We start from the raw sequence: 14,561 nt of genomic DNA on the forward strand, positions 1-14,561 counted from the left end.
TGCCAACACACATTTCAGTACAATCAACTTGTAAAAGTGCATGTACCATTATATGACCCCTTTAAAGAAAAAAAATGTGATGACTAAGTTGTATGACTAGTCTTAACCGTTTATGCAACCGGCCCCTGGTGTTCCCTCGTTTAGTCTGAGATAAATACTCCGTTTTGTTCAGTTCTTGGTCCTGTCTCGTCAGTGTTTTACGTGGTTGTACTATTGTTTGCTGAGTTTCCTTGCCTCTTGAATCTATTGGATTAAAGACCGTTTTTGCTGATCTCCTTTATCTTCGTGCAGAATCGATAGTTTATTTCGGCGGGGTTTTTTTACACCCTATTTTCCCCCTACCTCCTATCACCATGGACTTACCTGCAGTTTGCCATTTGTGGGTGGAGTCACACACCAGGGACTTTTTGGAGTTGGCATGCCTAAATCACTATCCAGACTGCTTGCTCTGCGTTTTTTACATCGCCAGTCTGAGCCGTGCCAGTGAGCCCTACTGAGTCTTATTCCGCCCCGGAGCCTGAGCCCCACGACACGTCTGACCAGGTGCGCGAGACTGCATGCAAAGCTTATCTCAGAGGGAATGCTTGTGGAACCTGAAGGTATGGATCTTCACCTTGGTCAGACGTCACCCTGGCTCCACCGCAGGGTTCCTGGCTCTTGGTTGCACCTCTGCCCTACATCCCTTTGGCTCCACTGGGCTCTGCCTTCCCGCCGGCTGCACCTTTGTCCTCAGTCGTCCTGGCTCCATTTAATTTTATTAAAAAAAATTACAATGGGGGAAACAGAGTGTTCAATAGGGTTTATTTATTTATTTCAGTCTGAAATCCCTGTTCACTCTGAGCTTGAGTAATATGCCAGACTTAATATAGGATTCTGATTCACAATAAAATATGTTTACACCGTTTCAAACAAGTTGTTGTGTAGCACATACCATCACAGCTGTTTGCTCATCACTAGTCAATATTCCTTTCATTATGCACCATTATAAATGAATGAGTCAAAATGTGTTTGCAGTAGTAAATAGTGATTCTGAGAATCCATAAAACATTTCAAATAGCTTTCCCAAAAACAATTAGATGTTCACTGTTAAAGAATGGGAACATTGTTGATTAATCAAAGTTAATGTGGTGTGAATAGTTCCTGAGAGAGCTCATATGAATATGTTATTGTTTTTGATAATCGTTTTATATGTACCTGACTCATTTTTCCATGTAATTTACTGTGCTAAAGGACTGAAAAAGTATATGAAAGCTTTTTTCAAGCTATTTAAAGGGAAAAAAAAACTTTATTAAGTTTGGTTATTATGTTATATAACTGTTACGTTTCGGTCTAAGGCTTTGAAGAGAGCAGGCTGATCCAAATCTCTGTGACCTGTTTCAGTCAGGGTTATGTGTTTCAGGAACTGTACGTTTTGCTTCTAGTAAATATTTGTCTCTATTCATGGGGGCTCCAGCCACCGGGGCATCATTTGTAGAGTAGATAGACGTTGCATTTGGTACCCAAGGCAAGGCTTTAACAGCAGATTGGTATTGATGTATGTCATGTACCTATGAGCAACTGGATATGTGCTGCTTGTTCTTTTAGAAATCTGATTGACACATAACATTGGCACACTTTGACCCAACTGGCATTATGACTGTTAGGTAGTGATGTCATCAGCTTGTTTCTCTGAACCTCTTTCAGGTTAACGAGCTGCAGAACCTAACCAGTGCAGAGGTCATAGTGCCACGGGACCAAACGCCAGACGAGAACGATGAGGTCTTTGTCAAAATCAGTGGGCATTTCTTTGCCAACCAGGTAAATTATACATGATATTTCACAGAAACCTTGTGTTGTTTTGTTCTTAAGGGCTGAAATTTACAGCTCTAGTATGTACTGCTTTAGTAATGAATCTTAAATCTGAAAACAGTTCTGAAAACTATGCTCTATTCCAAGGGTTTTCAAAGTGTGGGGTGTGAGAGCATGTCTGGGGAGGCGCAGAGTAGGGCTGAACGATATGACTGTGTCAATCAATAGAGATTTATCTGTATTCAAATATATCCGTGCAGTACAGGACTGCTTAAAGAAACATGGATGAATGGCTTTATTTTTTCAAGCTGGGTGGCCCCATCTACACTCATTGGTCCAAAATAATCCTCACCTTAACTGTGCACAACATTTCATTTCAAAATTGAATTGAATTCTGCAACGTCAAGTGTTATACACTAACATTCAAAAGTTTGGGGTTAGAAAGATTTAAAAATAATAATAATAATAATACTTTTATTCATCAAGGACAGATTAAATTTATTAAAAGTCAGAGTAAACACATTTTTAATTATTACAAACATTTTTATTTAAAATAAAGGCTTCTTTATATTCATAAAAGAGTCCTGCATTTTTTTAAATCTCAGTTTCCATAAAAATATTAATCTGCACAACTGTTTTCATCATTGATAATAATAAGAAATGTTTCTTGAGCAGCAGATCAGCATATTATGATCATTTCTGAAGGATCATGTGACACTGAAGACTGGAGTAATGATGCTGAAAATTCAGCTTTGCCATCTCAGGAATATATTACATTTTAAAATATATTAAAATAGATAACAGTTTATATAAATATACTGTTTTTACTGTATTTTTGATCAAATAAATGCAAGTTTTGGTGATCAGAAGAGACTTCAGAAAAAATCTTACCGACCCCAAACTTTAGAATTATAGTGTATTTTACTTAATTTTGTTCCTTGACCATGTAAAAGCTAAATGCTGTTGAATTGGGTGTAAATAAAATCACCTCTTATTGGTCAATGACAAAAACATGAAATCATGATGTCTTATGGTGCCACCTTCAAGCAGTCGCCTCTCTCCTATTGAAACCGAAGTGGAACCAAACATTTAGCACAATAAACGTGCTCTCTTCTGGTCCCACAGACTGCACAGAGGAAAATCAGGGAGATCATCCAGCAGGTGAAACAACAGGAACAGAAGCACCAGCAAGGCACCCCCGTGACACAGCGCTCCAAGTGACCATCAGGGCAGCCCCAGCGGGCACCTGCCAATGAATGTAGCCCTCCCAACTGGAATCAGACCAGACCGGATGCAGGGGACCGGCCGGGCAGACCAGCAGCCGCGGGATCAAAACCAAAGAACTTCTTTCTAGGGGAGATGAAGGAGCCACTGGCAGATGGGGCTCTGAGTGCACTGCCAGCTTGGGGAGGGAGGGGAGGAAGGAAGGAAGTGCAAGGAAGACAAGCGTTCCTTTTATTGTTCAAACACACCCTGACTGGGAGACGAATAGGTATGGGGCGTCTGCTATCAGGACGGGACACATCACGGTCGCCCCAAGTAACAATTTCTTTAGAAACTTCTTAATTTAGGCTTAACATAGGGTTAACAAAGATAAGACGCTCCATTAACACGTGTACACTGATGCATTTTGACTGAGTTGTGTTGCTGTTTTTTTTTGGTTAGGTAAGGGTGGGTGTGCACTAGCAGTTGGCGACCGAATTTTTTATTTTATTTTTTTTTATGCTCAGATTGCGATTTCAGAGATCCTCAGCAGTATTGTCACCAGTACACTAGAACAAATATACTGTTTTTGAAGCAGAAGTATGATTCTTCTTGTTTTGCACAAGCCAGCAAGCGGGCGATTAGTGCACATACGCGGTTGCGTAAGCATAACATTATGTTATTCTAATTTCTTCGATGATGGGATGAGAATGTTGGGAAATGTAAAGGACAGAACGTTTACTCATATCTTAGCCTGTTTGCATTTCAGGACAATTCATCCAACGCAACGGATCCTTGTTACTTAAGCCTGTGTGTGCCAACGGATGCAAACATTGAAACATTTCTTACTGTGCATATCTTTCATTTTTTAGCTTTCCGTTTTTCGTTTATTCTTATTTCTATCCAGCTCTTACACTCCATTTTTATTGTAACGCCAGTGTTTTTGCAGCCTCTGCATTTTGTTATTTCATCGCTGCCACACTCTTGTGGCGGCAGTCATTACGAGACGAAGTAGGTATGTAGTAGATGTGGATTAGGTGTCACCACCCCTTGTTTGCTTTAGGGGGTATGAAAAAAATCTGAAGCAAGCACCAGCGCCTGAAAGAAAGCGCACCTTTACTGGCTTGGCATTGGGCAGAAGCGAAATCGAATGTGCACCAAGAACTCTGCCTTAATCTATGCTGAAAGCAAACGAAAAGATGGGTGACTCAAAATGGGATGGAGGGTCAGGTTGATTGTGGGACAAGGAGGCACCTGTGGTACACACACACAACCGCGTTTGGCTTTAAATCTCTTTGTCAGGGAGCTTTCTAAACGGCATGACAGCTGTGAATGTACAATAAGCAGCCTTTTAGAGAGAGCACCTCCCTGTCATGTTCAGTGAGCTGGTTGGTCAGCGATATTGTTTTTGTTTTGATTTTATCTTTTTTTTTTTTTTTTTTTTTTTACAATACTCGGGCTGTTTTTGGGAAACTGATCGACAGGATGGATATCACTTTGTGCTTTATTTTCTTCTTCTTTTTGACCATGGAAGCTCGTGGCCTTAACGTCACCGGTCTATGACATCACAGACAGCTCCCTCGCTCAATGAGAGCTAAGCCTCATCTTCCAGACGCAAGGTTTATGCCAATACGCACAGCTTTCATTTGTGTGTATGCGTGTGTGTATATAGATATATATATAAAGAGAGAGAAATATTTATGAATCTATTTTTTTCCTATTTTGTGACGAGAGCTATTAATCAGAAACAAACAGAAAAGGTCTCTTTTTTGGGGGGTGGAACACTGCCATGTTATTCTGAAGGGAAGTGTTTATTTTCTTGGAAGTAGACTATGAATATTGTTAGTATACTAACAGTAAGAACAGTAATGAATCAACGCAACACTTTGATCAGAATGTGATTGGCGCGCATGTCAGTATTGTGATCTACCTCAGGCGTCAGGGTACCTCAGTCCAATCTTAATTTCCCTTTTTTTTTCTCCCGTTTTGTATGCCTTGTAAACTGAAAGTTTTGAACGTTTTCTTTTTTATGATAATCATAAAAGTTCAAGAAAAAGACTAGTCTGAAGTCTCCTGGTCCATCTGACAAAGAAGAATGGATCTTAAAGCTTTCAAAACTGTATCTGAATTTACTGCGTTCTTTTACCGATCACAACCTCGTGATTTATAGAATGTGTAACTGAGGTGTACTTAACTGCCCGAAAGGGGTTCCAAATGTGGAAACTGTGTACTGATGTCTAGATCAATGACAAATGGTTGAAATAGACTATGAATATCAAGTAGAATGGCTTAATTCAAAGCATTCTCCAGGAGTAGTTACGTTGTCTGAAGCGTAAGCCAGCTTTCATTTTTATAAAAATGAGTCAAAATTCAGGAATTCCAGTAAGACCAATTTTTTTAATTGAGGTTTTTCTATCAGGGCCTTTCACAAAACAAACCTGGTTTGATATGAATAAAAAAAAAAAATTAAAAAAAAAACAGCTCTGTTAACTTGATATAATAATCACAGAGTCACTGTTTGTTTATTGTAATCACACAGAAATCACAAATGCAGGTATTTTTGTCGCCTCGGCTCAGATCTGCTCTGGATCTGTTGCTGGTCTACTGTACATGCGTGTTATCTCTCAAAGACCGAGGCCTATGTCAAATCGAGATGGAAGACAGTACGCGGTCAGGTCCAAGTATGTGTACTTGCAAAGCTGGTTTGCATTCATACAGTAATTCACACGATTTGTCTGTGGACTGAACTGCAAAAAGTCCCGCTCCATAGTTTTAGTAACCGTTTTTGGTAGGGGTGTGTTACCATAGACTTGTGTAAATTGTTTTTTACCCACTGAAGCAACTTGTCCACACTTATCCACAAAGAGTAGCACAGATGCCAGGTGCCGATGCTGTTTCTGTTAGTAAAGGCTTGAAGCTTCTGTTAGATCAAGTGACTTCTAACAAGTTTTCACTCTAGAAGCTGAATATGGTTCTTACGGTTCTTGTCTCTGTGAAGGCTCGTAGCCAAATGAGGGCGTTATTTCCCCTGAATTATTGACTTTCTGCTTAATCTCAGGTGTTTGCTTGTTGATGGAGTTCAGGTTGTGTAGCAGTATGGTAACTCGGTTCACTTTTAAGTGTTATTGTAACTGTAACGCGCCACGCTGTCGATAGACACCTATCTAACGTTCTACAGTGGTTCTTAACTTTTCTTAAAGAGTTTGTATTTCAAAGCTTTGTCAGGTGTGCATCAGTCGTGCATCAGTATTTAACTTTACAGAAGCATTAGTCGATACATGCATTAACTAACATCACACTGTTTTATTGTCTCTGTAATCTGGTAATCACGCTGTCTCGCTATCCATTACGATATCCTGTAACATAACGCTAGGGATAATTGAGGTCTTTGCATTATCTTTAGGCCATAAGTCATAGCTAATATAAGTCGAACGAATCAGGTCAGTTTAGGGGTAGCTGTTGTTTGTAGTCTTGGCATGAAATTTCATTGTTTGCTTTTGGGCCACCCTTTTAGGGTGAACGGAGACTTAAAGTAGGTGCTGTTCTATGTTTTTTTGATATTCGAATGATATTAGAATAGACCACAAACACAGCTATTGTTGCTCACAGTATGAAGACACCGTTCTAGTTGCGTTTCAACTTGGGATGAGAGCAGGAAATCAGTAACCTGGCCCTTGCCAGATGAATTTCGCTCTGCCTAGCTTCACTCACATCCATCTGGAACCGATCCATTGAAATGGCGTTTCAGAAGGCGGGGCCTTATCAAAAATCCTTGCATATGATTGGATAAGCCACTTGTCTGTCATCTTTATCGACGTGCTATTTCAACCACTCACACCGAAGCCAACCCGTGACGCTGAAGAATCCGGTCGGGAGAAGGCACTGATCTATTAACATCGTTTCCACCAACAAAAGCCTTAAGAGCCGTTCTCTGTTGTTCTTTTAATGAAACAATATTAGGTAGATTGGACAACACGGATGAAATCAATGTTAACAGCATCAATGTTAACGCTTGTTTCCTCGATGCGAGCCGCCATTGTTGTCTGAATCAAAACAGTCTCACGGTCGCTTCTCCACTACGTCACATCTATGAAACTCCCGCCCTGCGTCCTGATTGGCTAAACCATAAAGTTGGTTGGAGAAATCACTCTCAATGGAAGAGGTTCCAGATGGATGTGAGTGAAGCTAGGCGGAGCGAAATTCATCTGGCTAGGGCCAGGTTAGGAAATAAGAGCGATGCATGAGAAATCAACGCAAATCATAGGCTGTGAAAACTTCTTTGCGCCTTTTCCACGGCAGATCCATTCCTACGCAGCTCTCTGGCTTCTCACGTTAGTTCATTTCGAGCGATGTGAAACAGAGACTGGGCTTGCTGCACTGCCTGCCATCTCCCCTTAGCTGGATTGTGGGTAGTGGGGGGGACTGAGAGCTGATCTTTTTTTTTTTCTTTGCTAACAACCATGTTGTTTTGAAATGTAGGCGAACTGTACTGCTGATCAACATGGATTTGAGCAATAAAATTCTTTATAAAAAGACTGTGTCCGAAGCTCATCTTGTTGACATCTTTGTTGGCCAGGGGTGTACAGTCCTTCTCTTGGAGGGCCACAGTCCTTCTCTTGGAGGGCCACTGTCCTGCCGAGTTTAGCTTCAGTCTTAATTAGACACAACTGAACTTGCGAGACTCTTTCCCAAAATCATGTAGCCCTAGCACTATATAAGGGGTGACTGTTTCGGACACAGCCCTAGAAAATTCCAGGCAAGGGTGTTGGGGCAGGCCGGAGCTTAATTTTGCAGGACAATGGCCCTGCTGGAGCAGGATTGGACACCCCTGTTATTGGGTATGAATGATCGGGTCAAACAAATGCACTAATCATAATGTGATGAAACTTTCCCTTTAATTTTAAAGCAGCATTCATAATATTCCTCAATTGTGCATATGAATGCTTGAAATGAACACCATGTAGGTGTGATTAAATGTTCTGACAGAAGCTAATGGAATGAGTTTATTGTCAGATGATTGATCACATCATAAACAGCTTTACTCACATGAATGGGGTGTTTGGTAAATGAAAATACTGCATTCTGCTCACAGCGTTGCTAATGGCACTGGCACATACCATTTAAACACTACCAAGTTGGATGGGCTTTCGGTGACCGGACATGACTTCACATATTGAATGTCTGCCTTTCCATGTAGAAAAAAACCCATAGTGAATATTTACAGCTTGATGTTCCATTTTAATATTTACAAGTACTCCTCCAACATGTTAAAATATTAAATATTTTCCCACTCAGTGAGGTAGTTCACTTTTTAAGGCTAATGTGAAATTTCCACAACAGTAACCCACAACCAAAATCCACAACATCCATATTACAGTCTGCATTAAATACCTCAAATACATATACTTTGCTGCAAGATTCCATGTCTTTTAAACCACAAAAGACTGTTATGGACAGCTGAATCGGAAAAAATGCACAGTATGTATTTTAAACTCTGATTTGTACATGAAAGCAGGATTCAGAATTCAAGACCAACATAATTACAAATAGACCCAACAGAACATCCCAAAATGGCACCAAAAAGGTCCTTTCTCTCACATACATTACAACCTGTGCCAAAAAAGACCCAGCAGCTTTCCAAGTAAAGAATGTAAAAATTGCACTTCCATTTTTAAACACGTTAGGCCACAAAAAACAAAAACACACTTTGAATCCAAATAGTAGCCACCCACAAAGTGACTAAGTAGGATCAGATCAATGACCCCACACTGTCCCTTATCTGTTCTTCTTGTCTTGCCTGAGTCCATTTGTTTCAAGGCCGTCCAGGTGGAGATGCCGAGTGCTGTATTTACGGATCAGAGCTCCAGGCAGCAGGGCGACACAAGCAATAAGGAGCAGTTTCAACAACACACTCCAGGAGAACAAGTCATCCAGAGAGGAGATATGAGACAGCATTGATCCCGTCTGGACGCAGATGAAGTTGTATGGCATCAGGCCTAAAAGACAAACAAACAGGTTTAAAATAAATGCTACAAATATTAAGGGAAATGTTCCTTCATTTAACGGTGTTTACCAATGAAGACAGCCATGAAGAAAAGAGTGACAGGAATATTAAGTATTGGGGAGGTCATGTTTAAGAACCAGTTTGGACTCATGGGAAAGAATCTCAGGAACAGTAGGAAAAAGAACAAGCTACTTCGGTTTTCCTCGACCTGGAAAAAAAGTCAAAATTAGGAAAGTTATAAATGAAATTCTGTGATGATTAGCATACTTTGTGCTTTTAGACTTCTTAGAAGACAAGATAACTAGATGTACCTTCTTCTGCAGCATGGCCACCTTGTCAGGGAACAGTCTCACAATGTGCTCCTTGCCAAACGCCTGGGACAGGAGGAAACAGAGAGTGGCACCTACTGTGGTTAGGACACAGGCGAGAAGAAGACCATACCACGTCCCAAACAAGGCCCCAGCCAAGATGTTCTAGGGGGGATAAAGTCATTTAATGTAGAAGTCAAGATCAAAGGATATGAATGAAGATGCATGTTGTACATAACCCTCCAGCTGTGTCTATAATATGGGAACACCGTTTGTGTGGGTGGTCGAATTAACCCCATGCAATTCGCTAAAAATAGCCAGTACTAAAACACTAACTGCAGCTTGTCAGAGACAACAAACAAAAACAAAAAACATTTCCTTTTTTTTTTTTTTTTTTTAGTTATGACTACTTGCAGTGACTATTTGCTGGAGGTGAAAATTATTACAACTAAGCATAAATAGCATCTAACATTATTTGTACTTTTTGTAAATGAAATTTATTGCTATTTGTACTTGGTGTAAATAAATAGCCTCTGCCTTTTTGTTATGTCTGGTTCTCAGAGCCTTTTCAGGGTAAAATGGGTTTCTCAAACTTCCTGTTAGTGATGCAACAGTCTGGTATTTAAGATCCAAAAAACTTACAATTGTGACTGAAAACTCAAGTAGATGAAGAAACAGAATTCTTGGATGATTCAGAAGATGAGTCTTCGATTTAACTTTTTAAATTCTTATAATTCTCAGTCTTAAATTCTCATGTATTTCATATTTAAAAGGATAGTTCACTTCAAAATGAAAATTATGTCATCATATACTCCCTCAAGTTGTTTCAAACCTGTATGAATTTCTTTCTTCTGCTGAACACAAAGGAAGATATTTTGAAGAATGTCAGTAACCAAACAGTTAACTGGACCCATTGACTTCCATAGTAGGAAAAAAAAATACTTGAGGATGAGTATATGATGACAGAATTTTCATTTTGAAGTGAACTATCCCTTTAAGTCTTTGGCAAGCTACATTAAACATTTTCTGTTTTTTGCCTGACTTGGTGTTGATTTTTGACAGATCACATCGAAACCAGTGAGGGTCATTTTGATCGTTGTCACCAAAATGTGTACAGCCTTTCCAAAACATATCTGTGTAGAAACTTTGCATGCACATTCATAACCCTGAATAAGAAACATTTCCAGAAGAAATTAACAGTTTAACCAGAATGCGGGTTAAATTCACCCGCAACACAATAGGAAGGATAAATGTGTACATTTAAGTATAATGTTTCTGTGTAAAAGTTGTGCTCTTACTAAAAAAGAGGAACCGGGTATGGCAAAAGCCTGCTTGTAGAGGTAGGCACTGCAAAAGAGTAACAGCACATATCCTGTGTACTCTGTTTTATAAAACTGCAACAGCTCTGCCATCTCTTTCAGCTCATCCAGGTCTGATGGGAACTTCAACCTGGACCAAAATAAAGTCACATGACATTGGTAAACTTGCAAGGACGGTATCTGGACATTATCTATCTGGTTCAAATACATTATGGTAATACCTCAAGTATCACCCTTTTGCAATGTTTACAGCCCATTGGTTACCAGCCTTAAAGGGTGGGTTAACCCAAAAATTTAATTTCTGTCATTAATTACTCACCCTCATGTCGTTCCAAACTCGTAAGACCTTCGTTCCTCTTTTGAACACAAATTAAGATATTTTTGATGAAATCCGAGAGGTTTCTGAACCAGCCATAGGCAGCAACGTCATTGCAACTTTCAAGGCCCAGAAAGGTAGTAAAGACATTAAAATAGTCCATGTGACTACAGTGGTTCAACCTTAATGTTAGGAAGCGACAAGTATACTTTTTGGGTGCAAAAAACAAACAAAAATAACAACTTTATTCAACAATTTCTTCTCTTCTGTGTCCGTCTCCAACGCTGTTGACGTAGTAAAGGCGCTTCTGGGTTCTAAGTGAGAACGCCGGCTCATTATTGACCGATGCTGTTCACATGAGCACCACGATGGTGAGCCGGCATTCTGATGTAGAACATGGAAGCACTGCACTGTGTTTACTACACCAACTATTGTAACAATATCTTTACTACCTTTTTGGGCCTTGAAAGTTGCAATGACGTTGCTGCCTATGGCTGGTTCAGAAATCTCTCGGATTTCATAAAAAGCATCTTAATTTGTGTTTCGAAGATGAACGAAGGGGTGAGTAATTAATGAGGGTGAGTAATTAATGACAGAAATAAAATTTTTGGGTGAACTAACCCTTTGAACCACCTCATCAGAGATGAGGAAAATAAATCTTATGTGGTTCCCTTTTGATATGGTTAGTTGATAACGCTATGGGAAACTCAGTTTCTCCGAAATACTGAAGCCTGATTGAATCACGTTTGTGCACCTGCACGAACAAATGGCATTTCAGCCTGGCAAAACAGGCGGGGCCATTCACCTATATAAGCCGGCTCGGTATGCTTTTTTCCTTAGATTCTTTTTCCTTCAGTGCGAAGATCATCTCCTCCCTGACTCTGAAGAAGACTGCGAAGAAAAGAAGCGGATTAACCAGCGCCGATGAGCTCTGCAGCTCCCCTGCGGCCATCCAGCAAATCTTGAGAGCAAATTTCATGCCTGAAAGAGCCAATTTCAGCAGCATTTAGTTCAAAATGTCGCCGCCACGAGTGCCCTATACACCTTGGGCCGAGCACAGTGAGTGCTTCACTTGTCTGGGCCATGCTCACGCTGAAGCCGCGCTCACCGAGACGACCTGCTCTCACTGCGAGAGCATGAGTCTCACCTCACTGAGCTCGCAGATTGCTTTCTTACAAGAAAGCAGCCCCACCCTTTGTGGTCTCCCATTTCCTTCCTCCCAGGAGCCTCGGAGGAAGAAACAGCGGAGTCGAGGGGTCGAGCAGGTGGGTTTGAGTGAGCTCACACCGGCTCAGGTTCCGCATGCCGACTCTCCCCACAGCAAGATGACTCCCCAGTGCTCTTCTCCCATAGAGACCAGCGCCCTTGTCTGGTGCAAGCGGCTTGATCTTATTTGGGGATTCCGAGGTGGAGTCAGATTGGAGTCCATTGATGCCATGTCATTGACAGCTTCTGATGCGGAGAAGTGATCAATGGAAGACTCTGCCCTGATGATTTCATCATCCAGCTAGGTTCATCATTACCCTTTCAAGGTCGACCAGATATCTTTAAGTAATCTTTGAGGACCTTCAACGACCACATTGCAAAGACAGCTCAGTCATGCATGTTTGCACCGCACAACATCAGGAAGATCAGGCCTTTCCTAACTGAGCATGCAACACAACTTCTCATCCAGGCCCTGGTCATCAAAAGATTCTGAGAAAAATGGTATTCTTAGCCGGCTTATACAGGCGAATGGCCCTGCCCATTTTAGCAGGCTGAAATGCCATTTGTTCGTGCAGGTGTACAAACGTGAAACATCAGGTCTGCGTTCAGCCACGACAAAAAGTTGCAAAGCATTTTTTAAACGGAAACGGTGGTGCGTTGAACACCCTGTTCTGATGACACAAGAGTTGCAACTATGGCAGCTGAGAAGGCCATTATTTGTGTTATTTTTGAAGACATTTCGGAGCCTGGTGAAATCGGTATAAATACGTGTTTAATACTGCAAAAACGCTCAATGTTACAGTCACTGCCCTTGCCTTCCAGAATAAAAGAGAACATCCCAATCGAGAGAAGGGATTTGTGGAAACTGTGGTTCCTAATAATTGAGCTCCAACATTTGCCTCGCATTTCAGGATGAAAAGACAAACATTTCAGGTGAAGGATAATCCAGTTCTTACCTCCGAGAATGTTATGATCTATATGACCTTATTATTTTTATTGTGAGTATCAGGCTCATCATTATTGCTGATCACTGTTGATATGCTATATTTTTACTATAAAACTCTTACGACAAACATGTCTTCTAATTGTTGCGTATACCAAGCTACAGTGGACACATTTGTAAACGACTTTATTGCACCCATTGTGCGAACTGTCTCTTTAATACCTCATGGTTTATACATGTTGCTGCTGATTGAGCAGACATTTTTGACACACCGACCAAACAAGAGAAAAGTATCTCAAACCCTGTTGCACACCGTTTCCATGAAACATGTCGTTCAACCCGGAAACGGTACCAAAATTGCGCAAAACGTTTGAGCTTGAACGTGCCCCAAGCTTGAGTATTTTGGAGAAATGGAGTTTCCCAATAAAGTTAGCAACTAAAGCAATGCTCCTTCCTATCATCTCAGTGAACCGAGGTTACGCTAGTAGCTAACTGAGATTTTATTCCTCACTTATAAAATACAAATGAAGATGAAAATAACAGTGGTTTAAAACACCTAAGAGACATAATAAAAACATGTTGTTTTATAAAGTGCTTTTAAAGCAAGATTCTCTATGCTTGCCTAGAAAAAAACATTAAGATACAAATAAAAACATAAAGATAGGAAAAAGCTAATTAAGGCTATCCTAGAAATATGTCAAGATAATAGATAAATTAATATACTAATATGAGTAGGTAGAGTATTGCAGATAATAGTAGTGGATGGTCACGAGTAAACTTCTGCATTATGAACATGGCAGCAACAGAACAGATCTAATTTCACTGCAGAAGGACAAATGACAGCTGGAGACAAGGACAAGATAGAGCATCCATTTTAATAATGCTTACGTTTTCTACACTATGCTACATCCTCAGAATGTTTTGCATAAGACTGGTAAATCACAATTCCAGCTGCGAGAACTATATAGCGAAAGACAGACCGTAACTTAGTTATCATCACACACGCATTAGAGAGGCACACCTGGAGGCTGCAGTCTCCATTTCATTTTGGTTGTCTTCACCATTAGATTTTGCCGTGTCTCCTTCATGGTCCTGTTTAGGCAGCTGGGGTCCAGGGGGGAGATAAGAGGAGAGTAGATAAAGGTAAAATGTAGCCGTTACTATTACAGCGATCAGTCCAGCAAGCGAGCGCATGACGAAGTTACTATAGAGAGCGCAGATACTGCATGTCCATTCACTGCGAATAACTTCCGGGAGCGAAAGTACGAATCCTACGTAGGCGAAGGCCATACTTATGAATTCTAATTAGTATATGTGACCGCTGATTGGTTACCTTCTTGGCGTGCATGGCCCATAGAATGGCCACGCGATCTATTTAATATTCATAAGTTATTCCCTCGCTTTAGTGGAATTCGTTTATTCGCCAGTTTACCAAGCAGACAATATCAACATTGCCTTTTTGAAAATAAAAAGA

The 14,561-nt window shown here is 40.6% G+C and overlaps 2 protein-coding genes across 3 annotated transcripts in view; one reads left to right on the forward strand and one right to left on the reverse strand.

The window, feature by feature from the left end:
• The window catches only part of igf2bp2a (insulin-like growth factor 2 mRNA binding protein 2a), an 87,237-nt gene extending 81,597 nt beyond the window's left edge, over positions 1-5,640 (forward strand). For both annotated transcript variants that reach the window (XM_056251723.1, XM_056251724.1), the window contains exons 15-16: positions 1,684-1,797; positions 2,914-5,640. In XM_056251723.1, the coding sequence (XP_056107698.1) occupies positions 1,684-1,797; positions 2,914-3,009 (210 nt within the window). In that variant the 3' untranslated portion in view covers positions 3,010-5,640. The remainder of the gene's footprint in view (positions 1-1,683; positions 1,798-2,913) is intronic.
• Positions 5,641-7,981: 2,341 nt separating this feature from the next.
• tmem41aa (transmembrane protein 41aa) lies at positions 7,982-14,296 on the reverse strand. The gene is made up of 6 exons (XM_056251737.1): positions 14,109-14,296; positions 10,602-10,752; positions 9,307-9,468; positions 9,065-9,203; positions 8,544-8,987; positions 7,982-8,435 (listed from the first exon to the last, which is right to left on the reverse strand). The coding sequence occupies exons 1-5, from the start codon at positions 14,279-14,281 to the stop codon at positions 8,767-8,769; spliced, it is 846 nt and encodes a 281-aa protein (XP_056107712.1). The 5' UTR covers positions 14,282-14,296; the 3' UTR covers positions 7,982-8,435; positions 8,544-8,766.
• Between the last annotated feature and the right edge of the window lie 265 nt (positions 14,297-14,561).

This window comes from Rhinichthys klamathensis, unplaced genomic scaffold (assembly GCF_029890125.1).
Source record: "Rhinichthys klamathensis goyatoka isolate OS25496 unplaced genomic scaffold, OSU_Roscu_1.1 h1tg000088l_1, whole genome shotgun sequence".
Taxonomy (NCBI): Eukaryota; Metazoa; Chordata; class Actinopteri; order Cypriniformes; family Leuciscidae; genus Rhinichthys; species Rhinichthys klamathensis.